Source organism: Neopsephotus bourkii, unplaced genomic scaffold, assembly GCF_033783945.1.
Source record: "Neopsephotus bourkii isolate Nb327-2 ecotype Australia unplaced genomic scaffold, CSIRO-AGI_Nbou_v1 NB_1572, whole genome shotgun sequence".
Classification (NCBI taxonomy): domain Eukaryota; kingdom Metazoa; phylum Chordata; class Aves; order Psittaciformes; family Psittacidae; genus Neopsephotus; species Neopsephotus bourkii.
In genome coordinates, this window is record NW_026902048.1 from 1,740,104 (window position 1) to 1,764,839 (window position 24,736).

Sequence of the window (24,736 nt, forward strand, 5' to 3'; positions counted from 1 at the left end):
GATTTGTTCTGTGGGCTGGGCTGGAGCCCTCGCTGCATTAGCATTCAGCTGCTGCAAATGAGGATTGGAAAGGCCTGGGTTTTTTTTTCCTCCTGCTGCTGAATACAGCATCCAAAGCTGTTTACTGGAGTCACTCTTTGTGCTGATTGCCCAGGGCGTTGCTGAACTGGGGGCAATGGAAGAAAACCTGTTCAGCAGGTGGGATATGTTATCCTTGTCATCAGCTCCTGCTTCTGACCTGCAGTGTTTCCTTCTCTGGGCTGGGGATCCCCTTTAGGGATGTGGGACATTCTGTGCAATGAGAAGTAGGAATGCTGGGTATTTGGACTGCCAAGTCACCTCCTGTGGCTTTTTGTACCTTCATTAATTCATGACTAACTTGCCCCATATAAGCGCAGTACTTGGTGTCACCAGGATGCTGTGGCAGGGCAGCTGAGGGCCCAGCCCACTCCCTTTGCAGTTGGTGCTAAAGCTGCTGCTGGATGATGTGGATGAGTCTGGCACTGCCTTTCTTAAGGAAAGGTGGTGGTGGGCATAAATTCCTCTCCTAATGCCATGCTGAGTCCCTGTCTTGTTTGCTGGTGCATGGGTGTGTGTGTGTCACATATTTCCTGCCTTTCTCAGCGCTGCTTCTGTGCTGTTAGTGTCACCTGCTGTGTTTCAGGTTTGTGGGGGTCTGCTTCTCCTCCCTGACAGCCCTGAGAGCAGCTCTAGCACCTCTTTATATGGGCTGCTGGCTCCCCAGTGGGGAGAGGGGATGCACCAGGCAGCAGTGAGCCCTGATGCTGGGAAAAGCTGTTTGGAGCAGGCAGGCTGGAGTGATGGGGGCTGCATGATGTGTGTGGGCTGTGGCATTGATGACTTCCATCCTTCCAGCGTGACCCAGGTCTTCAACTTTATGTTTTGTGGCTCTCATCCAGCATTCCCCAGCAACAGACGAAGATCCCTAGGTGAGGGGAGAAGCAGGTGCTGTGGTCCACCATCCATAGCTCATGCCAGTGGTGGCTGTGGCGAGCAAGGAGCAACCCTGTGCTGGTTCTTGGTGTGAGCTGTTAAGCGAGTGACTGCTGAGGCTGCTGCATGAGGTTTGGGGGTTTCTCCGAGCCCTGCATGCTCGTACGTGGAAATAGCAGGGGCGTTGTTTGCGTTGTGGAAGGTGTAGCTTTCTACCTGTTAATAACTACATTTGTGAGGGTTTGGTAAAGCTCTTAATTTAGCTTAAACATTTTGTGCGAGGGAGGTTCTAGAAAATTACAGTAATTGTGGCTGTCAGATGAAGACGTTTGCTGTGCCTGGAGGGAACGGGGCTGCCTTGCGTGGCTGCTGGCAACGAGAACAGGAGAGCCTTGGTGTGTTCTGCTCCTGCAGGGACGGGCCACAGCAGGAGTCAGTGCACTGGGCCCTCGTGAGCCACTCTCCACAAGGAGAGCATCTCTTCTCCAATGACCAGCAGTGTGTCTGGGGTCTGAGGACAGGCAGACTGGGTTTGTTTTATGGATTTCATGCTGTTTTGTGGATTAGGTGCATAGGTGAGTGAGGGCCAGTGATTGTAGGCAGAACCAGGCTGGGCAGGAGAACCTCTGGCAGATGAAGGATCTGGACCATCCACAGATGGGATGTTCAGATGCTGTTTTGAGGAGGTGGGGAGCTGGTATCTCTGAGGAGGCACGAGCAAGTGCTGTATGGATTAGCTGGGCAGCACGGTCCTGTGCTGCTGTACGGCCCCGCAGGCCCAGCACTGCTCTGGCTCTGCCTCCACTGCACTGTGTGGCTGTGGCAAATCGCTCCCATGACTTTCTGTGTGTGTTTCCCTTCAGCCCCATGACCTGTTCAGAGGTGAGATGTTTGGATGTGGATGGTTCCAGCAGTGTATGTCATCCCAGTGGGGGCTGGTGTTGCCCTCATCTCAGAAATAACCTACTAGTAATTACAAGAGGTACGAAGAGGATGAGCACGCAGAGTCTGGAGCAAAGCGCTGTGGGAGAGAGCAGCAAGCCCGTTTCAGAAGGCTGAATTCCTTGCATAGACTGCATTTTCTGCCTGGGGTGTAGTGTTGCTGCCTGGCAGCCTTTCCAAGCTCACGGCCTCCTGTACGGATCAGTGTGCTGGGAGAGGGGGAGGGTGATGTGTTCCACCACGCTGCAGCCACCCCTGGGCTCCCAACTAAAACCCTTGGCACACACGGCTAGGGTCCAGCTGGGTTTAACGTGTCAGTGGGCTGGGAGCTGCATGCTCCATTCCTGAAGGCACAGAGCCTGGAGCTTTGGCATGTTGCTGGAGGCAATTTGCTGTAATGCTCTTCACCTTCTCACCTGCAGTGAGTAATTTTTACTGAGTGGCCTATTAAGGTGTTCAGGATAATGAGTGCAACAGGGCTGGGAGGTGTTCTGTGACTTGGGATTGGCTTTGCAAGCTAAACCCTAGCTGAGAAGTTGAAAATCATGTTGAGTATGTATCTGTCTTCTTTGCTTCCCTTTTGCCTTCAAGCATCTTTTTCCCCTGCTTCCTTACATGAAAACCTCTTGCTTTGCAGCACTTCTGCACTCTTCCCCTCCATCAGAACACGTGTCTGGAGGGAGAACAGCCCCTCCTAAGGATCCCTGTGGCCCTGGGGTGAGCAGAGCGTTGGACCCTGGCTTATGCTCACTGTGACACACATGCATGTCTGTGTGGTGGATCAGAGTAGCAGGACCTGCTTTCCCATCCTCTCCTTCCACAACAGGCTTGCCTTGCTCTGGCTGATTCTCTTCCTTCCTCTGCTGTTTGCAGCTCAGCTCTGAGCCTAGGTTGGGTCACGCTGTAGGTGCTGAGAGAGGAGGAACACAGGGGATCACAGCATGCTGTGATCTCAGCCCCAGCCTGATGCAGAGGGTGCTTTTGGAGCACTGATGAGCCTGGCCAGCAAGTCTGTCTCTGGCTGACCTTGCCAATGCTGAAATCCAGGGTTCTTGTTCAGTTCTGCATCAAAGAAACCTTTACACCAGTCTTGCCACGTTCTGATGTTTCTTTCTGAGAACAAAATCTGGTGGCCTATGACAGGATTACAGCGTTGCTGGGTAAAGGAAGAGCAGCTGACATCATCTGCCTGGACTTGAGCAGGCTCCGAATCCCACCCCAGGTGTTATCACAAGGAGGCACTAACAGACAAACCACAGTTTGCTCTGCATTGCCAGGGTCGAGTCTTCAGCCCCCATTGAGCTCTCAGCCTTTGCTGGCTCTGCTGGGGGAGCCTGGCTATTCCTGACTGCTTCTGTTTGGAGTGACAGGGATGCTGAGCTCCCTCATCAGGGTCGCTGGTCATTCACGCTGCTTCACATCCTAATGACAGGTTTGTCATGGGGGCATTTCTTGGCTCTTTGCTTTTGAAGAGCCATTCCGGAGCCCAGCCAGCAGGCAGATGGGGCTGGATGGAGGTAAAGCCAGTGAGGCACTGTTCCCTTTTGTATGCCTTTGCACTTCATGCCCAAAGGTGCCCTCGGTCTCTCAGCATCCTGCACCTCCTACCAAACTGTATAGAATGGAGCATGGAGCTCTGAAGGAGAGAAAAGAGAGTTGGGAACTGCCCATTGGGATTTATGGAGCCCCTTTGCTGCTGTTGCTGATGGTGGGGTTGCTGCTTGTGCCCACCACGTGCGACTTTGGTTCTCAGCTCTCTGGAGACTGCTCTAAAGGTGCTGTAAACTTTGGGACTTTGTTGTATCAGCTTAGGTGATGCCGTTTAATAATGAACAGAAGAGAGACAAGTAACCTGACATGAAGCAGAGGAAACACATGATACAGATGGTGTCTTTTTAGATGGATTCTGCCTCCTGTCGTGACCTTTCTGGGTATGTGACCCTTCAGAGCCTGCCAGAGTATTCTCATTTACACTTGTAGGATGAAAAGAGAATAACAGGAAAGAGCATTAAGGATTTCTGCTGCCAGGGAAAGGTTGTTTTGATGGTGCTGTCCTGGACGTGTGCTGGCACTTGATGGATTCTCTTCTAAGCACTTGGATTCAGCAAGTTTTATTAACATGAGCTTGAAAGATCTTGTAATCTGTGGAAATGAGTCTGTGTTAGAGTGGTCTGCGACGTGTATTTGAAGGTACTGAAGCCGTTGCCTGAACTGGGGCCCTTCCATATTAATGTCTTTTCTGAATTCTTCCAGGAAAACATTTTTCATTGCCATTTGGATTGAATTGAATTGAAAAATGAGCCTTGATGGACAGCTGGTGGGAGAACTCGATCTGTGGCTGCTGCGGAGAGCAATGAGTTGTTTTAAACATGTGATAACCATTTGAATTAAAGAAAACCACTAATGCCAGGCGAGGTTACAATGGGTCATGAAAAAGCATTTAATTTTCAGAGCCGTGCATACTTGCTCAAGCTGACACTTCAATACAGTGTGTGTGTGTGCAGTGCAAAGAAAGCTTCACTTTCGGAGTCCTATAAAATCCAAAGCAGTGATGGATGTGCTTGGGAAGCAGTGGTGGGAGGACCAGAAGGTCACTCGGGGTCCTTATAAGCACAGTGCTGGGCTTGGCCCTGCAGTCAAGCCTGTTTGCTGGCTGGGATTGATGTTTATTGTGCCACGATCAGGATTTCTGGCTCTTGTCTCATGGCGTTGCTGGCTGAATTTGTGTGTCAGAGCACGTTTAACAGCAAAGGCTGTGTAACAGAGACTGTGGGAAGCAGAAGCCAGTTCTGGTGGAGAAGAATACAAGCCTTCTGCCCCCATCCAGGAGCCTGCATGCATATTCAAAGCTCCACTGTGACTGAGATGCCTTCAGGTTATGCTGTGATAGGACAGATGCTGCAGCCCCAGGAGGAGGACTCGGGCTCTGCTGGGGTTTGCGGTGTGCATGGAAGGGAGGAAGATGAGATGCTGTGTATGAAGGATGGGAAGAGTGTGGTCCAAGAGCAATCACAAACCTTAGTGCTTTGTCTCCAAAGCAAATTCAGCCTCTCTAGCATAGAAAGTGGCATTTAAGTGGGGGGAGCCTTGGCGAGGTGTGCCCAGCATGTATGAAATCCATCCTCCTCTTAGCAAGGTGTCTGTGCCTGCGTCCCCTTGGCTACATCTCATCTGCTTGAGCAGGATGAAGTTGGTTTTTGCAGGCAAAGCTGTTCACTGTGGAGAAGGAGGATCATAGCCTTTAATGCTCTCTTCCCCTAGTCCCCAGCACTGCCAGCCTGTGTGGAGTTGTTACTTATACAGAACAACTGCCCCCAGTATAAGTAACTTGACATCTGGCTTTGTTCTTCCTTTTGCCTTGTTTCAATTTCCTGTGGCTGCAGGAATGCTACAAGGCAAAAGGAAACTGATCTCTCAGGGTTGTGGCATTTCCCTTCTTCTTTTTCTCATTCTACATGTCCTTCCCTGATGGAGCAAGTGAACAGAAGAGGAAGCAATTTGGGAAGATAGCTGCTGAAACTGCCTTTTGTCTCACAGTTGCTCTAAAGGAGAAAATGAGGCAAGAAGCAAATTTGCACGTTGATACCTTTCAGTTACTGTTGTTAGGACTGCTGAGGGTCCGTAGGGCACAGGAAGGTGAGGAGTTCCATTTCAGGCTGTCTTCAGGAGAGGGAAGCCTTTCTCTTAACTCAGACTCCATCACAGGCTTACATTCCTCAGCAGAAACACCGAGTTATTAACTTCCTTTTCCTTCTTCTTTCCCCAGCATTATCACGCTTTTTCCAACAGCCGGAGTCACAGACAGTGGAAGAAAATGGCATGGCCCGGTTTGAGTGTCGCATCGAAGGACTGCCCCCCCCAGTCATCACCTGGGAGAAGGACCATGAAGCTGTTCCAGCAGAACCCAGGTGATTCCCTCAGTGCTTTCCTGGGTCAGCTTGAAAAAGGGCAAACCAAAACCTGACCAAGGTAGAACGGAGAGATGGTAGAATAGGTTTTGGCTTGATGATTCAGTGAGGAAAGAGGAGGTGTTCATGCACACAGATCCATAAAACACCTTGATAAAATTAACTGAACATCTAAGTCACCCCCAAAAGATATAAAGAAAAAGAAAGGAGGAAAAAAAGAGATAACCAAGCCCTTTTTTATTACTGATCTCTTGTGCTGGAGCCTTTGGCATGATGGAACAAATGCTGGAACTAGATGATCTCAAGGTCCTTTCCAACCCTAACTATTCTATGATTCTATGAAAAGATAGTTTCAAGGAAATGAAATTGGCTGATAAATGAAGTAATAGAGACTGGAGCCTCAGTTCTGCAGTGGCCTGGAAGGTCTGTATGCAAAGATGCATAGTTTCATCTCAGTTTGCATTTACTCCCCATGCAGAGTGTTGGAGGGAAACCAAGAGGCGTCTGCAGAAGGGCAGACAGCAGCATAAAAGTGAATAGAGAAGCTTGAAATGGTGCCAGTTCTTACAGCACAGAACCTGCACCCTGCAAAGGCCTGTGTGTGCGTGGAACAGGGCACAGCAGACCATGGCATGGGGTGCCTTTGGCTCGTCCCTTTGTGTGAAGTGAGGTAGAAGTCTTTGGGGGATTGGGGCCTGGTTTGAGGAATACTTCCCCAGCTGAATTGGGGGGAAACAGCACTGGGGCTACTGGGCACATCCAGCAGGGCTCCATGATGGGGTTTTTGATTCATTTTGGCTGTGGTAATAGAGACAGTGGTTTTCTTCACTCTTTTCCTGCACAGGTTTTTCTCAGGGCTAATGATTCTTTCAGAGCACTGTGTGTGCTCAGGAACCTGGGAAGTCTTTCCATTTGTTTTATTCCCATGTTTACAGATCATCTGGTGAAAGACCCTGAATTTTCTTCTTTGGGGAGAAAAGAGACCTGCAGCATGATACCTTTTCCTTAATCAAAGTCAGTTACAGGCATGAGATGATAAACCATTAGTGAGCTGTTAGCTGCTTTGTAGAAATCACTCCTGCAGGGGATCAGTGACTGCATTGTCCTTTAGTTCTTAAAAAACTCATTTTCTCATCTGCAGAAGGAGCTGATTCCCTCCCAGGGACATAAAGCCAAGAGGAAGGAAAGAGGAGTGAGGTCAAGTTTAGGAATAATTCTGCAGCCCTGCCTGTTTCTATAAGGTTATATCCTGGATCTGAAGTGGAGCATCTAAAGGTTTATAGGAGGCTGTTGCTTTGTAATGAGAAGGAAATTAATTAATAAAAAAAGGAGAGGAAAAACAGAAAGGAGGGGATTGCAGAGGGAAGTGTGCCATAAATAGGGCAATGGCTTTTTAATGAGACAGCTCGATGGATGTTGTGAAATTACTTGCTTGGAGATTGCCTTCAACACGGGCAGCTTGAAAATTGTTTTCCTTGTAAAAGCCAGAGCATAATCTCTGGCTGCAGATCTTGCTTTTTAAATCATATTTTAGCTAATATGCTTTTTTCAGAAGGATTTGCTTTTTTTGTTGTTGTTGTCTAGTTGTTGTTGTTGGATTTAATATAACCAGCTTTCGAAGGAATTAAGTGAATTCCAGGAAATGTTGGCTGCCAACCAGAGCTCTGTGTTATCCTTACTGCATCACGCCTGAGGACCAGATCTTGGGCCAGCCTGATTACTGTGGACTCCCTCCTGTGCACACTTCTGATGAGCCTGTGAAAATGCAATCATTTGGCTAGGTAGGCATCAGGATGATGATTTCGTATTCCACAATAGCATGGTTAGGTGTATGTACAAAATCAGGCTCTGGGGCTGTAGATAAAACCCTTGAGATAATGCTGCTACATCAATGTTTATGATTTCTTTTAAGAGGGATAGAATAATCATGGCAGAATTACATTGCTTTTCCTTCTTTCTTCCTCTTTTTCCTTTTTATGTTGAACTTACCTTTGGGCACTGTCTTCAGCCTTTGCCTTTGGATGCAGGTTCTAGCATGGTGCCACCTCAAAGGTGCTGAAGGCTAAGCTTAAAAACTAGACAACCCAAAGGGTAGGGGAGTGCTTACTGGTGTTTTCAGAACACCTTTCCTGCCCTGCTGGAGTTCTGACTTCCACATGGGAGTAAGGCACAGGAGTATTTTGCGATTCTGGCTCTGAAATCCTTCTAAAGCCATGGTTTTAGGTCTGCAGCAGCTGCTGAGAGGTGGCTTGCAGGATTTATCTAGATTGCAGTTGCGTTGGGGTGTGTGCTGCATCTCTTGGCTTAATCTCTTCTCTGTTGTAGGTGCTGGCTGGGTTTCACACCAGGCTCCAAATTGCTGTTTTGTTTCCTCTAGAGCCAAGTACTTGCTAGGAACTGGAGGTCTTTGGAGGTCTGCACATCAGCACATACCCTGCAGATCACATGGCCTGCAATCACAGCATCTTGTCCACATTTTGGCTGAGGGAGTGGTTTATCAGTGTGGAGGCTTTGCTTCTGTCATGTCAGGAGTGCCTGAACGTGGCTCACGTTCACACCCAGGCTCTAGAGTTGTGAGCAAAAGGCCTTGCAAACGTTGAGTCTGCAACAGAGCTGCTGGTTCTTCATGTGTCCTGAGGACTGGCACTTTGATTTATTCTGTGTGCCTTGACAAGGCCGTGAGCCAGCAGTTCACTGGGGAGAAAGGAAGAGAGGGAATCAAACTGTTAATGCTGGAATATTCTCTGCTATACACCCAGCCTAGCACACTGAGCTGTAGGGTTGCAGGGTCTGGGTACAAAGCAGCAGTGCTTGGTTGCAGTTCTTGAGCACTGCGCTGATAGTCATAGAATCCTAGAGTCACAGGATGGTTTGGGTTGTAAGGGACCTTAAAGCTCATTTATTTCCAACCTGCTGCCTCTCAGTCATCAGGCAAACTTAGCTTCCCTGCAGAGAGCCTGGGGATGGAGCAAAATGCCCTTGCAGGCTGCCTGGAGGCTTCTAGTTCAGGGCATCTCAGAACCTGAAGAGCTGGAGGCTTTGTGAGCACCATGGAGAGATTGTGGATAGAGAAATCCTGCCTTTCATCCCTCCTTACTTCCCTGGGAGAGCAATTCTCACCTCTCTCATGCTTTCCCAACAGGACATTGCATTAAGTGCATCTCTCTACTGGCGGCCTTGCCAAAGGGTCCATCTTGAGCTTAGGTGTTGATCCAGTCTCCCCACTCACTCCCCTTTGCTCCAGCTCTTGCTCTCTTTACGAACACAGTGGCTTGGTTGCTGCCCTGGAGACAATCAGGGTGCATTGGCTGAGCCTCTCCATGGACGTGGTCCTGGGTAACCTGGTCTGACCACCCCTGCTCAGAGAGGGGGAAGACCACAGCCGTTTCTCAGGGGTCCTTCCCAGCCTCAGTGAGTCTGTGCTCCGTAATTGGAGTGTCTTTTTGTGGCTGGGAGAAGCCTTGCCTAGTGTTTGAAATGTGTTGCTATTAATTACAGCCTCAAATAGCAGATGCACGACAAAAATAAATATTATCGCAGTGGGAGGCTTTGCCTCCGCGGAGCTGAGAGGATGCAAATATTTGTTGTCTTTCTCCGGAGTCCTGATGAGGCATCCTGATGAGGGCTTTCTGTGTGCCACCTCCTCGGAGGCCTCTGAAGCTTGAGGCTGGAGAAAGCCTGTGGCAGTAGCAGCAGCAGGGCTTTGGGGATGTGGGGCAGTTGCCCTTGGGTACGTGGGAAGCTTCAGCAAGTGTGTGTGCATGAATGGGATTGACTGTGCCGGTGTGGTGACTGGAGGAGCTCTGTCAGCTCTTCTGTTTCTTCAGCAAGAAGGGATGAGATCAGACTGCAGCAACTGAGGCCCAGGATAGAAACATAGAATCACAGAACAGTTAAGGTTGGAAAGGACCTTAAGATCATCCAGTTCCAACCCCCTGCCATGGGCAGGGACACCTCACACTAAACCATCTCACCCAAGGCTTCGTCCAACCTGGCCTTGAACACTGCCAGGGATGGAGCATTCACAACCTCCCAGGGCAACCCATTCCAGTGCCTCACCACCCTAACAGGAAAGAATTTCCTCCTTATATCCAATCTAAACTTCCCCTGTTTAAGTTTTAACCCATTACCCCTTGTCCTGTCACTGCAGTCCCTAATGAAGAGTCCCTCCCCAGCATCCCTATAGGCCCCCTTCAGATACTGGAAGGCTGCTCTGAGGTCTCCACGCAGCTTCTCTTCTCCAGGCTGAACATGGCACAGCCCCAACTTTCTCAGCCTAAGACTTTTGCAGCAGGGATGTTTGGAACAGCTTAGGGCAGGGGAGGGTTTTCCACTATTGGAGATTGTGGCTAAGTGTTTGCAGGAGCAGGAGTGCTGTTGGTGACCATGGCTTGAATACAGGGTGAGTGATATCTTAAGGTCCTCCTGGCTTCTTGACCCTTGCTCGTGGCACTCCAGCTGCAAAGAACCATGGTTTTACTTACCAGGTTCGCTTCCTGACATCTCTATGGATGGAAGGACTTGTGTTGGTGGTTATAGCTTGTCTTTGTGCTGTTTCCATGGAATAGCTGCTATCCCTCCCCTTAACAATTGCCTTTGAATATGTCCTCTTCATAATGAAGACTGATAACCCAGAGCTGCCTGTCAAAGCTCGGCAGCTCTGTTTATAAAGGCATGCAATTAAAAATGGATCTCATATATAATTAAATAGGATCACGTAGGCTTTGCGCCTTGCATTCAAGAATAAAGAGGCTGCCATCTAGGAATCCAGGCAGAAAATGGAGATGCTGACAGCCAGCTCCTACTTTTATGCTAATTGCTAATCATCTGCTTTGTTCAGTATAATGCAGCAAGGAATTGTGTTCACGTTGAGAGCCATGTAGCCATTTCGCTCCATGGAAGTGTTGCCCAGTATCACCCCATGGGCAAGCGAGGGGGATGCTGAATGCCCAGCTCTAAGGTTGTCAGCTTGTGAAAGCCGGAAACTCATGGAAGAGCAGGAGGAATCACACAACCCAGGAATGATGCAGCTTCAGGTGGCTGTGTCCTGGCTGCTTTGGGCTATGGAGATGCAGCTGTGTATCAGTTGATCCCTTCATGTACTTGAGGTGCAGCAGGAAAATGATGATGTTCAGACTTGTTTGCAATGGGTTTTTTCTCTGGCTGTCAAACCTTTGTGAAAAGCAAGTGGTGAAACTGGCTGTAGTGTGTGCAGAGACACTTGTACACTTGGTGTCATCTACAGATCTGTATGTAGAAATAATGTGCATGTGTGTATGTAGTCATTTTGTACTGTACAGTTTGTATCAGCCAAGCTGAGTTAGTCTGGTCTCCCAAAAGCAGATCCAGTGTTATGAAGACTCCGTGGTGACAGATAGGTCTGTACCTGCTGTTGCTTTTTAAGGACCACCAGTTGGGTTGCTCAGAGGTGCCTTGGTCCCATTCTCTGTGGGTACCAGGACCTGCACGTGGTACATTTGCCAGGTAAAAGGAAGGGATAAGGGGGCTTTGAGTTCATGAGTAGCTCAGGTAAGGCATAGCCTCTCTCACACTCTTCCTTTTGGTCACTCAGGTTTATAACTCTTCCAAATGGCGTCCTCCAAATAGTGGATGTGCAGGAGAGTGATGCTGGGACTTACCACTGCGTGGCAACCAATGCTGCCCGAAAACGCTACAGCAACGCTGCAGTCCTCAGTGTTCTCAAAGGTAAGTGCAGCAGGAGCATATTGGGCTAGGCACGTCTGCCAGCTAACCGCTGTGTGCGATGGCAAGCTGAGCTGAAGCACCAGTGGCAGTGCCTCCTGCTGGTGTGGCTCTGCACATTTGGTTAAAACTTGCAGAGAAGGCATTTTATGGAAGATTTCTCTTTACTCTGATGGGATGAGCAGGCTGGGGTGGGAGGTGTTGCCACTGGGACTCACAGCTGGCTGCTCTGCCAAGCCACAGCAGCCAACAACAGGCATGGGGCTGTTTCTCTCTGTGCCCAAGAATGAATTCTCTTTTGCAGGTGGATTCCAACAGCCATTTCATTTTAACAGCCTTGAACTCCTTTATGCTTGGGGACTCTTAGAAGGGGTCAGGCACCCTGTTTGCATCTTGAAGTGCAGTGGTGGTTTGATCTTATCTCCAGTGGCCTCGGATGGCAGGACAAGTGAAGGCTGGCAGGGAAATAGGAAGGTGCTTGCCCAAGCTAGCAAGAGACATAGTTGGAGGCTGGAGCAGTTGGCAGGGCTTTGTCTACCCTGGGTTGCCTAGCAGGCTCCAGAGGAGGTGAAGCACAGTGACATCCAGCTTGTATTCTGTGTCCATATTGCTGGCACTTTGCTGAGATGTTGGGTAGGCTCCAGGGAACTTGTTGTGGTATTTGAGAGCAGCCTCAGCTGGGGTTTCTTCTGCTGACACAGACCATTGGAGCAAGGCTTTGGATGGGAGCTGCCTTTTGCCTCCCCATCTGGGCCTCAGTCTCTGAGTGCATTTTTCTTTGTAGACCAAGAGTGCAGTGGGCAAGTCTGGACATGAGAACATAGCTGAGAGCCTAAGTGCAGTGGGGACTCCAGGCTCCAGCATCCTTCCCAGCACGCCTGGCTGCCTCCCAGGGTTGTATAATCCCAGTCCTGCAAGTGGGCAAACTCACCAGGGCTGAGAGCCTGGCTGAGCTGGCTCTTCACTCAGGCCACGTCTGTCTCCTGTGCTGATCCCAGTGTATTCTGTAGGCAGCTTTAACCTTGAAAGCTCTGAAATCCTTCCCAGTCCCTTTTGTCTTTGTTTAGGGTTGTGTTGCTTGGCATTCTGCTACCAGTGTATTTTCACAGAGATGGCTTTGCTGTTCATCCATCAGCAGGGAGTGTAATTAAGTGTGGAGCCTGAGAACACACCTCTGATCAATGGATTGTGTCACGGAGGTAATCTGTGTGGAATCTGCAGAGAATCTGTGAGCAGTTGAACACCCTGTATCTAATTGCCAGCCCCTGCCAGATCCTCTGTGTGCTTAATGAGGCACAAGGCGAGGGGAGCACTGCTATGGGCAGTTCCACAGTGCAGAGGCAGCTCCCTGGCTGGGTCTGCTTTGCTATCGATGAGCGATATTGATCAAGCTACAAAGGTGAATATGCTGTCCTTGGCATCATAACTCGTTCTGCATAATTGTATCTTGTAACTCTGCAATGTTTAATCTGCTTTGCAAATGGAGGCAATGGAAGAGGTTAAATGGGAAGCGTTCCTTCTGGAGCACCAGCCGGCCTGAGCAGATTTCTGCCTGGAGTTCTCACTCAAATCTCGCTTCTGCAGCACCACACCACCCGCTGGCTGCAAAAACAAATATGTGAGGTTGAGTTTTTCACCAGATTGAGCAGATAGTGATGAAAAACATGCCTGTTAAATCTCCGGGGCTTTTTATAATTGGGGAAAAGTATCTCTGAGACAGATGGGAAACTGCAGTGACCTGTGCAGGCTGCAAACTCCTCCAAGAGTGACTGGCATGGTATTGATCCTGTTTTGTTCCAGCACTTCACCATTGGAGGCATGGTTTTGGATGCCAGCTGATAGCAGTGGACTGGAGTGAACTGGTCAGGCAGAACTCCTTTGCCAGTTGTAAAATATAAAACCAAACTAAACCAAACCAATTCCAGGGGGGAAAAAATACCCAAAACAATAACCTGAAATACAGCTATTTAGTGTTGCTAACTTGAGAATATCAGGGACCAAAATCCCATGTGCCTGCAGACAGGAGCATGCAAACTACATTTCCCCCCCTGTTAATGGCTAGTGAGTGCTTTGTACTGAGGTAAGATGGGAGTCCCAGTCTTTCAGTCCCACTGCAGTGCCAAGGCCCCTGGAAAAGGTTTGTTCTGGGAATTGTTCCACCTCCCCTATTAAAGGCTTTTTCTCAGTAGAGGCAGCAATTAGCACGACCCCTTCTGGCATGTTTTCATGGTCTAAAACCCCCAAAGTGTTTCCCTTGTTGGTGTGACTTCCCCATTACATGGGGGCTCCGTGTTGCGTGCCAGAGGCTGGACCCACGTTGGCCTTACTCAGAGCAGAGCACAGCAGTGCCTGATCGGGCTGTAAGTGCTGCAGATGTTTCAGCCGTGCAGACTTCATGGTGCAAATTTCCAGACCTTCCCTTGGGAAGTGGTATTTTGAGCTGGAAGGAAAGAGAGCAGACAGGACAGCGGGATGCAGGCCTGCAGCCCTGGAACAGAGCCTGCTGTGAAAGAGGGGTAACTTGGGATATTCCCTTTGGATCTCCACTGCTTCCCGGTGGATGGAGCGCCAAACACATGTGGCAGCTCCGTCCCTTTGCCCCTCACCTGGACACCTGATGAATGAACAGTGCAACCCTGCAGTGCTCTCTGCCAGAAAGGGCATTAGGAGCTGGCTGCAGGATGCTTTTCCCAGGCGCTCTGTGTGCGTGTGCTCTGTGTGCCTTGGGGTCAGCTGTCAGCGGGGCTGTGTCCTGTCTCTTGCAGTTCCTTTCTCTGGAAGCATCCCTGGAGTCACACTCTGAATTCATTTATAAAGAGTTAATTCCCTGCGTGTCCTGCTCGTGATCCCAGGTCCTTGACATGCCCAAGGAAGTGTCACTGTGCTTCATAAAGCAGCTCTCAAAGAAGAGTAGCAGAAAAGCTAGTGGAACATGACATTGTGTAGTCTCAGCAGGTCACTTTGCTTATCACTTCGCTTCTCCCCCCCATGTCATGCACACGCTTGCTCTTTGTGTGTTTTCTTGGGGATAATGACTACCTCTTGCTGTGGGTTTGCTCTGCAATTGGTACAAATGTGACTTGCATCCCCAGTACAGCACAAATAACTCTCAGAGCCGGTGCTGTTGCTAGCACAGTGCTTTATTTCAAGGACTTCATCCGTTCTGTTTTTAAATGACACAAGGAGTGTTGCTCTCTGTAACTCCCACAGCATCTTCCACACTGAATGGATATTGGGATCTCTCTTCTCCATAGCTAAGTTCATTTTCCTGCAGCTCATCTATTAGTCTTAGTTGCATGTTCCACATGCTGCAATAAGTGCAAGAATGGGGACAGCAGATGAGGGTGATGGGTGGAGACAGAGCAGGGCCGAGGCCTGGGCTGGGCATGCTGCTGAAGAGCCTTGCAGCAGATGAGCATGTCCCCAGTGAGTTGGGTTTTAGTAGTGTGTTATTAGAGATGACACTGCGAGATTGCCGTTGGCAGAACATCATTTACGGTGACAGTTGTAGCAGCTCGCTGCAGCAGTGTCCCAGGAAATGTATTTTTCAGCCAAATATTTGTATGAAATATGATAACAGGGACAGAGCTTGCAGGCAGCTGAAACACCTTCACGTTTTTTGTTCTTTTGGTGTTTGTGTTGCAGTGCTTGCAGGTACCAAGGGAGAGCCTGGCTCTGGGTGCTGGTACCTGGGTGAGTCCTGCTCTGAAGGGCTCTAGGACAATACAGCTATTAAACGGGATGAGCTTTGGGGATGGAGGAGAAGGTGGTGATGAAGTGAGCAGCACTCGCAGTTGGCCACCACCTCATAGAAACAGACGTGCTGTTACCACAAGTGGATTTTCAGTCGCTGCATGTGTGAATGACGTGCTGGATGCTGGGCTGGCACTCAGCCTGAGCCCTGATGACATGTGCTCTGCTCCCCTTGCAGCTCTGAACACAGCACCATGGCCCTTCTAGGGACAGAGGAGTTCAGATTCGGGTCAGTGCTGCTGGGTGTTGATCCCATTGTGTGTGCTGCCGCTGATGGAGAAGGGCAGTGTTATCCAGAGCGAGGTGGTGGTCCCCATGGTCAAGGGTGGTCTTCCTCCAGCAAGAACCCATGGGGAAGAGCTATCCACAGCTGTGTTTGTGGGCACAGAATACAGCTTAAGGCTGTGCTGCTGAGAGGCAAAAGGGTCATGGAGATGCATAGGGAGAGAAGACATGGGGTGGGATGAAGCAGCTGTATTTTTGCTGTGAGTTGTTGTGTGATGCTTCATCTCTGGAGAAGAACGTTCCAGCCTGCAATTCCTATGTCCCTGTTCCTTGTGCCTCTTCTGCTGGGCACAGACTTCTATCACTTTTCCCTCTCTTAGCATCTGTTTTTCTTTGCCCTCTGGTCTCTTGCTTTACTAGCTTAACTAGTTAAACAGGGAACTGACATCCCGAAAGCTCAGCCATGAGGACTCTGTTGATGTGTGTTTCTGAAGCTTGTTGTCTCGAGTCCCTGGTATGTGAAGCTGTTTTCATACTGCGTCTGCTGGATTGTGTGAAGTGCTCCTGATCCCCCTCTGTGGCAGAGGGTGCAAAGCAGACCACTGAGTGTGACTTCAGAGGATGGCAAGATCAAGGAGGAGATACACAGCTTTTTTGACTTAGTAAATAGATATTTAAGCTACAAGTGTCCTTCTGCCTACCACAAGCTGTAAGATACCCTTTATGGAGTCAAAACACCGCTGGAGATTTCAAGCATGCATGGAACAAGATTGAGACCACAGAGTTTGGGTGAAAGCTGTGAAGGACGGGTGCAGACACGCGTGAGGCACTCACCCAAACCCACAGCTCTGTGCTGGGCTGGAGTTCGTGCGGGGCCAGCATCACAGCACTCCCATCCCCAGGGAAAGCTGCTCGTAGCTCAAGTGTCACAGCCTGTTCCCGGAGCCGGAGGGGGAGGTTGAGCTCAGCTGCCTTTGCAGTTCAGTGGGGCTATGATCTGCCACGCTCCTGACAGCTCAGCAGCCTGCGGTGACAGAGGGTTTGATACAGAATTCAGAGCCCTCACCTCCCATTAAGCAGAACAGCCAAGCCCGGCGCTGGCACTGAAGTGAGTGGCAACAGAGGTGTCAAGGATAATAGAGCAGAACAAGGGCTGGGAATAGGTGAGCTGTTTTCCAGGTCCTGAGGGGAAACCGGTCTCTCCCATGGCTGTGCTTGATGTTTGGAGCTGTCAGATATGGCCAGGCTCATGTGTTACAGGCAGCTCTTCCTCCGACTCCTGAAAGCTGGGGCTGGTTTGCAGTCCTCCAGTGTTCTCCGCATGCATGTCTTAGTAATCCAAGTCTGCTGCACTTGTGAGGCTTCCTCAAGTAAGAGCTGGCACTTGATAAGCTCGGGCTGAGGCAGGTGTAAGCAATAGGCTCCATTCAGCTCTCCTCTGAGAGTCTTTTGGTGGTGGTGTAATGCAGTGGTGCCGCAACACATCTGCACTACAGAGATCACACCTGGCCTTCCTGGAGGGTATTGAACAGGCTGTGCCTGCGTGGTGAGGCTGAAGGGAACTAAGAGGAGAGGTCAGAATCAGGTCAGCAGCTTGCAGTGGGCTGTGGGACACAAGGTTGATGTGGTTGGGGTCCTCATGGCACTTGTTAGTTATTAATCCCCTGTGTTACAGCAGCCCCCTGAGGTCGAGGGGGAGCGGTGCCCTGCAGCACTTCCAGCATCCTAACAGCTGGAGTGAAGATGCTGCAAGTGTCCAGAGGCACGGCAAACACGGTCCTGTTGCTTCAGACATGGGGCACACATGGAGGAGCCTCGTCCTTGGGTCACAGACCCACCAGATCTATAGGTGGTGCTAAAAGAGAATCTTAGGTGGTGCTGAGGAGCAAAAATGGGGTGAGTTGGCCCAGGGGGAGGCTGAATCAGGAGCTGAACTGTGCTATTCTGAGCCCTTGCTTGGATATCCCGGGTGCCAGGCATTGCTCAGGACACAGCTGGGAGTTTGCCTGAAGTAACTGGGATATGCTCTTGCCCAGCTCTGCTTCCAGTGCAGCCTAAGGGCAATGCCACATGGATTATGAGAAGCAGGAAAAGAGAAGAAGGACGGGATAAGGAGAGGCAGGTGGTGTTGCCAAACACTGTGTCTTCAGGCACTGCCTTAGGCTGGGGCTCTCTATGGCACTCAGCAAGAGTCCAGCCAAAGGGCTTTGACAGAATCCATGGCTATCACTAATGATCTTTCCCCATGGAAAACCAGCTTTCCTTCCAGACTTTTCCTAGAAAAACAGATTTGCATTGTCCTGAGTTAATGCAGATGCATCCATCTGCTTTTAGTTCTTCCTTCCAAGTTGGCAGTCTTTGTTTGCTGCCAGACTGTGTTACTGTAGGCTCCCAGCATGTTGTGTATTTGAAGTGTAGCTTTCAGGAAGCATTCTGCATACCTGGCATCAGGGAGAGCACACCAAGAGGTGGCTTCCCAGAATGTTTGCCTTGTCAAAGCTGTTCATGACAGTAATGTGAATGGCCACCTCTGGCAGATGGCATGGGGCAGAGCACGAGCCCTGGGTGCAAAGAGGGCAGGTTGTGTCCTTCTGCACAGCCCAGGGCCTGCAGCCCGTTCCCTCTGTGCTGTCACTGCTGTACGTGAATTGCAGATAGATCTCATGTGGCAAATAAATCTGAATTGCAAATAGAGCTGATGGAATAGGTGTCAGCCCCTGGGAAGCATCAGCCTCTCAGCACAAGGAGGAAGTTACTGGAGCGAAATGGCTCCAGTCACAGCCACAAGGTGAGGTGACAGTGAGGAGGAGTTTCAGGACTTGTGACCTGCGAGGCAGAAGGGTCTGCTGCTGCCCATGTCTCTGTGTCATTTCTGTGCCAGAGGTGACAGCCTTTTTCTCTCCTCCATCGTCCTACAGGGTGATGTGCTGGCCTAGCAAAGTGAAGAGAGAGCTGCTGCAATGATGGTTACACAAGTTTGGGAACGTTCCCACTGAATCCCAGGGGCTGGCAAGCTTAGGTCCCCAGGGTCATTTGGTGTTTGCTGATTTGGGCAGGGGGGTGTCTGTATTTAAATCTCTGATACTGTGGTTTTTGTTAAGGGTCTTGTGATGCTTTCTGGCTGTTACTTTACAATAGCATCAGTCTTGTCAGCCGTGGAACATGCCTGGGGTAGTGTGGTGGTTCCTGTTGCAGTGATTATTGGAAAACATCATCCCCTTGCAGCCTTTGTCTTTCTTGTCCTTGTTTCTGGCAGCTGCTGGGGAATGGCTGGGCTTGCAGTGCTTTAAGGGCTCAGTTTGGGTAATACAGGCTGTCCAGGTCTCAAGAGTTAGGGCAGGGAGACTGCTCTGTCATTGCCCAAGCTTCAGAGACACTGAGGTACCTCTGCTCCTTTCTTCACTTCTCTTTGTTGGCTTCTCACCTCATCTAGAGGCTTGGCTCCCACTGTGCACTGAGCAGCTTTCTTTTAAGGAGTTTAAGATCATTGGATATGTGCTAGGAGCGGTTAAAGGCTTATTAATTGATAGTTATTATCTAAAATACTGGCATTATTAATGCTGCTCCAACATGGTCCTCAATATCCACTGTGCCCCAGGCCTGTTTCCTATTCCCTCTGCCACATTCCAACATGTGCTCTGCTTCTTCTGCCCCCCAGAAACCCCCTGCCACCTATCTTCAGGCTTTTGAGGGTCCAGATCCATGGGCTGAGGTCTCCAACCCTTTGCCAAGGGGGCCTGTGGTGGAAAACCAGGAGAGCCCCAGTCCCCTTCAGCAGCAGCATCAGCTCTTCGTGCAGGGGGGCTGCGGGGCGGTGCGGCTCCTCCTGTTCATGTTGCCTGGCTCCCTCTCGGAGCGGCACAAACAGGAATCCCTGGTGCAGTCTGGCTGGCTCCCGGCCCTCTTGGCGTGAGGAGGAGCAGTTGCAAACGCATGTCCGCAAACAGAGAGCCGATGTTGACAGCTCTGCAGGAGGTGCAGTGCTGGGCAAACACGCTCCGACTGCTCTGCAGCAGAGCTCGGCGTACCCTGGACATGTACAAGTCTGTGTCCTGGAGGATCTATGGTTTAGGGGTGGGAGAAGAGCCCCCACCCAAAATCCAAGGTGATTCCAGGAAACCTGCCACTGCTCTGCCTCTTTCAGGGCTTCTGGTTACAGATAGCTCAGGGTGTCCACTTGTGGCTGAGCGAGTACATTAAAGGATTTAATTTCTGGGCTCAAATCTGTCAGCTGGATAACGAAGGCAAGGGGAATGAAAGAGGAGTTCCTGATGGCCCCTCTGCCTGTCTGGACTGGGATCCGTGTGCTCCCCAGGCTTCCAGACACAGGACACGGAGCTGGGGCAATACTTCAACAGGCTGTTTCTCAAGCCAAGTGAAAAGCAGTTCTTAAGAGCAGCCCCTCCTGCCACACTCAGTGTGTAAGTGACCCCAGAAGCTGTGGTGGTGCTAGTGTGAGGAGTTTGCCCAGGTAGAAATGAGCACTCTTCTTCCAAACTCATTAATCCTTCTCTTTCCCCCCCTCTTTCTTTGTTTTCATCTATTCTTCATTTAGTATGTACCTCTATGCAGACATTAAAGGAGCAGGTTTTGTGCCTGCTATTAGAAGTACAGGTTGCATCATGTATTTGGGGATGTTTGCTGACTTCTTTATTAGGAATCCTGTGATAGTAATTTGAGTTACAAGTGGTATATGTGGCCTTTTAATGGTGCTAAGGAAGTGATGGAGCTTCAGTGTTTTAATCATTTATGCATGTTGTTTTGTATGCTGCTTTAAAGATGACAAATGACGTGTAGCTGTTCTGCTGCAGCACTAACTTAGTAAGTAGGAAGAGAAGCTCTGTTCCCATTCCAAAACATGGAGATAAATCTTCCCCTGTTCAGCTTTTCAGTGAAATGTTTGCATTGGCAAATGTGTAACTGCTTACAGAATGTTTTGACATATGAGGAAAAAAGACAATCTAAAACAGAGACAATATAAAACTGATTTACTGAGCTCGTGTATGCTATTGGGGAGAAAAAAACCAACCCTGTTACCCCCATACAGCGTCACTTGTGCAGTAAAAGCCAGGTTCCTTTTCAGCCTCCCTTCCAAGCTGAGTCCAGTGTTGACCCAGGCACACTGTAGCTGCCTGAAAAGTGAAAGAAAAGAGCATTTCTGCTGACAGAGGCTGTGAAACAAAGGCTCGTCCTCTGCAGAGGAGTTTACAAAGCTGAGAACCATCAGAGCAGCACCAAATGTTTAGTGAATTGAGTCCAAAATCTCATAACTAGAAGTCATCCCTCCACAGCTTCAGTGGTGGATGAAAACAGAACTTGGATCCGAACTGCTGCAGGGACCAGTATAGCAAAGGTGGAAGAAAAACCCAGAAAAGCAAATGGTAAAAGGCTGTGTGGTTGCCAGAGCTGTGTTTGGGAAGAAGAGGAGGCAGTGTTTAACTTGTGGTGCTTTGGGGATGCCTGAGTTGTTGGCTGTCAGAAGGGCAGCACTCAGCATCTCTTACCACTTGTGAAAATCACTGGTGCTGGTCCTCTCTTGGCTGCTTTGCTTTCCTGTTTGCGTTGCTGTGGTCAGATGAGAACAGTTATCACAGAAGAAATGCTTGTTGCTAGGTTTGAGATCTGACATAGTTTATATTGCCCCCAAAGCAGGTATTGCCACAGTGTTAGGATACAGCCAGGCAAGTGTCCTGCCTAGAGACTTAAATGCTGGTTATCTCCTGTCCTGCCTGTAGCCCAGAAGGAGGAATGCACTGCAGAGGAATTGCCAGTAAAGTGTAGAGGAAGGAGGAAGGCAGGTGTGGAGGATGCCTTATTTCCTCTGTGGCTGCTGTCAGTTTTCTCCCTCAGCGGTCCAGGGGGTCTGCAGTTTGTCAGAGACAAGGGAGAGAGCTCGGGAGCAGGAGTGGGAGCAGGACATGCTCTGCAAACACAGCGCCTGCACTTTTGAAGGTGTGTGCTCTGCAATGGGTAATTTGCTCCTTTATTGTCTGCAGAATAACAGCAGTGACAGCATTGACTTTCTCTAATGAACAGCTGCTCAGTGCTAGCATCTATTCCCGGAGGAGGCTCGCAGGGATGAATAAGGTTTCATGCTCCTCCTCCAGAGAGGGTGAGAAAGTTCACAGAACACAAGATTGTGGCTTGATTGTTGGGTATCTCCGGCTCCTGAACTGCTGACAGCTGAGAGTTGAATGTGTCACCATGCAAGTCATGTTTCACCTTCCAGCACTTTCGCTGAGGCAGGGTGTTTATGGAGTCGGGAGAGAGGTGTTAGTTCCCGTCCAAGAAGTCACCCTCTTGTCACTGCAAGCGACCATCACAAATTGGCCGAACAGACCCCACTTTCCTCCTGTTGCTCTGCCTCAATCCTTTGCTGATGCTCTGCACTAACAAGAGCAGGGAGGCAGGAGGGGATGGCTGATGAATTATGGATGCTGTAGAGGCAGAGCCACATTGTAAACTCTTAGAGTTTGAAATCACTCGTGTATCTTATAGCTGAGGCTATCACATCAAATAAACATTTTGAGCTTTGTCCCAAGCCTCCTTCCAGATCCTTGCTTAAAGCTCCCCTGTCATCCCAGAGCTGTGTTTAGCACCCTACAGCTGGCTTTCTTTCAGTAAAAGAGGGTAAGGGCAAGGAGTCCACAAAGGTGACAGCAAGTTTTGATATGAATCCATGGGTTGTTCCTTGGGCTGTGCAAAGGTTTTGCCTAGAGCAGCTTTGCCACTTGGAGAGACAAAACAAAGCTGAGGAGGAAGAGATCTCAAAGCCCAAGTTTTAAATAGCAGCACTGTGACAGCTTCTAGTGCTGCAGAACAGGCAGCATGGCGCAGGTGCATTCAGTGACCTGTTTTGTTCAGGCACTCAAAGATGTTTTGGAAGCTGCAGCTCTTTTTTCCTTTGTGTTCTAACAATATTCCCTCTTGACCCGAACTTCTTGTAATGGCAGTGGAGGCAAAAAAAGAGAAGATGATGGTTTTTACTCTTTGATGTTGGTTGGAATCCCTGTGTGGAGGTTTCCCTGCTTAGCTTAGTTCTTGGGAACTCTTCAAACCCAGTTCATAGCAGTTAACCTGTGAGCCATCCTGTCCAGCCAGCCTATTGAGATAGCAAGTGGGAAATGTACTCTAAAGAGGGCTCAGTTTAAAGAGGAGCTTGACTTGTAGACTTGCTTTGACAGACCCACAGTGAAATACAAAGCTGGAGAGAAATGAGTTTGTGTGTGCAAGCGGTGTAAGGGGCATTCATCCATGCACACACGCAGGAATGCACTGGGAAAGCAAGCAGAGCTGTTTGGTTTTGTAATACAGTTTCAATAAGAATCAGCAACAAACAGACATGGGGGCTGGGATAATGTGTTTCCCAATAGTTTTTCAAGGCTGAAGCCAGAGTTTTGTCTACGGGAGAAGGAAGCAGAAATGGATGTTTGAGCTACAGATGCCTGTGGCTGTTACCGCTCTTGGTTGTCAGGGGAGCACTGAGTTTGACTGTCAGGAAGCCCTCATACTAACTCTCTTTCTACCTTCTACAAGGTAAGCATGGAGCTGTTAAGTAGCTGGTTGGTGCAGAGCACTTTGTGTCCTGGGACCCTTTGGGTCTCCAGGTCTGGTTTCTCCTGGCTGGTTACGTGGCCATCAGTGAGCTCCTGTTCTTTCCCTTCCAGAGCACCCACATTGCAGGATGGGCAGCACCAGAGGGAAGGGTGGCACATGATGCTGCACATGAAGCGTTTCCTTGGTCCTTCCCCAGTCAGGAGAAGTCTGAGGCCCCAAGGAGAGGTGAAGCTATGGGCTGTGCCTTTAGAGCAGCACTTCATGGTGGCTGTGCTATACCAGGAGGTTGCAGAGTTGGGCTGATGGCTCCTGGGGCCATTTCAGAGTGAGGGTTTGTGCAGCTCATAAAACCCCTCTCCTAGTGACTGACAGCACTACAAGGCAGCTGTCCAGGGACCGAGTGATGTGGAACAAGAGCTTCACATGGAGTTTCTATAACCTGTAAAGTGCTTTTGCAAGCCGGCACCTAGGGCCATGCACCTGAATGCAACAGACAAGCATTTAAGTCAGGTTTGAGGAGCTTTCTCTCTTCCTCTGCCCTAAGCGTGGTAGAGAAAGCTGCTTGGAAATCTGGCAGGGGATATATTGCCATCTGGTTGGTGTTATTTTTTACTCTACATTTCCTTTTTCCCCCAGCACTGCAGAAAAGAACAGCTTCTTTTCTCCAGAGTCTACCCAGCACTGTGGCCTTCCTGGAATGGCTGCTATAAAAGCCTTTTCCTTCTGGTGCTTTATCAAGTGTTCCCTTCCAAATCCTGGCTGGAAAGCTCCTCCTTGGTCTTTCTCTGATGTTGCCTCATCCCTCTCTGCTGTATAGGTAAAGGGTAGAGGTCTCATGTGCTGGGCAGCCTCACTCACCCAGTCCATTCCTGCTGGAGTCCCTGCACTCAGTTGTTTTGCAGGAATAATGATTCCTCGTGGATTGCAGTGCTTTGTTGAGCTGGAGCTGGAGTTAAAGGAAAGCTGTTGGTCCAGAGAGCCTTGCGTTTCTCGGTGCTCCAGCTTACGTGCCTGTTGTGGAAGTTCTCGTGCCTGTTTTTGCATTAAGCCCATTTTCTGTCTCAAAATGGTAGTTCTCAAGCACAGCCTTGGTGCCGCAGTTAAGAGTGACCAGGACTTTGATCTGTTTGTCAATGAAGCCTCTGAATCCATAGTCTGATGTGGTTTCTTCTTGTTCCTCTTCTGTGCCCAAGTTGCCCTGCTGCGCCTGGACATGGTGGTGGTGAGGCTGATGGTGTTTGTAGGTGTGAATGCTGTGAACAGCTCATGTATGAGCGTAACAAGGCCCTGGCCGTGCTGGACACACAACAGGACGTTGTACATGCCTGTACACTCCAGGCCCTCTGTGTAGCACGCTTGTTCCACTGCAAGGATAGCTGGGTTGGCTTCTCCTTCGTGCCCCATGGCAGCTCCCATTGGTGGTGTTGCCCACAGCTGGGATTGCAGTTTAGTGTGGTCCAGCCGTTGCCCCAGTGGGGACCACCGGCGCTCCTCGGTCTCTGCTTCCATCTGCTGGACAAGCTCTGGCTCCTGCTCTCTCCTCTTTTCCCTTGGTGCCTCAGGGGTTTTGCTAGCTCCTTTTGAACTGTGCTCACATAATACTACAGATGGAAATCCCTTCCACACATGTATGGGCTGCAGGAATATTTCAGTGTTGGACCAACTCTGTTTGGCAAGACTACTGTGCTAGAGTA

General features: G+C 49.7%; 1 protein-coding gene across 2 annotated transcripts in view; it reads left to right on the forward strand.

Moving 5' to 3' along the window:
* Positions 1 to 24,736, forward strand: part of IGDCC4 (immunoglobulin superfamily DCC subclass member 4) — an 84,324-nt gene that overhangs the window by 30,850 nt on the left and 28,738 nt on the right. For both annotated transcript variants that reach the window (XM_061371178.1, XM_061371180.1), the window contains exons 3-4: positions 5,663 to 5,804; positions 11,377 to 11,510. In XM_061371178.1, the coding sequence (XP_061227162.1) occupies positions 5,663 to 5,804; positions 11,377 to 11,510 (276 nt within the window). The remainder of the gene's footprint in view (positions 1 to 5,662; positions 5,805 to 11,376; positions 11,511 to 24,736) is intronic.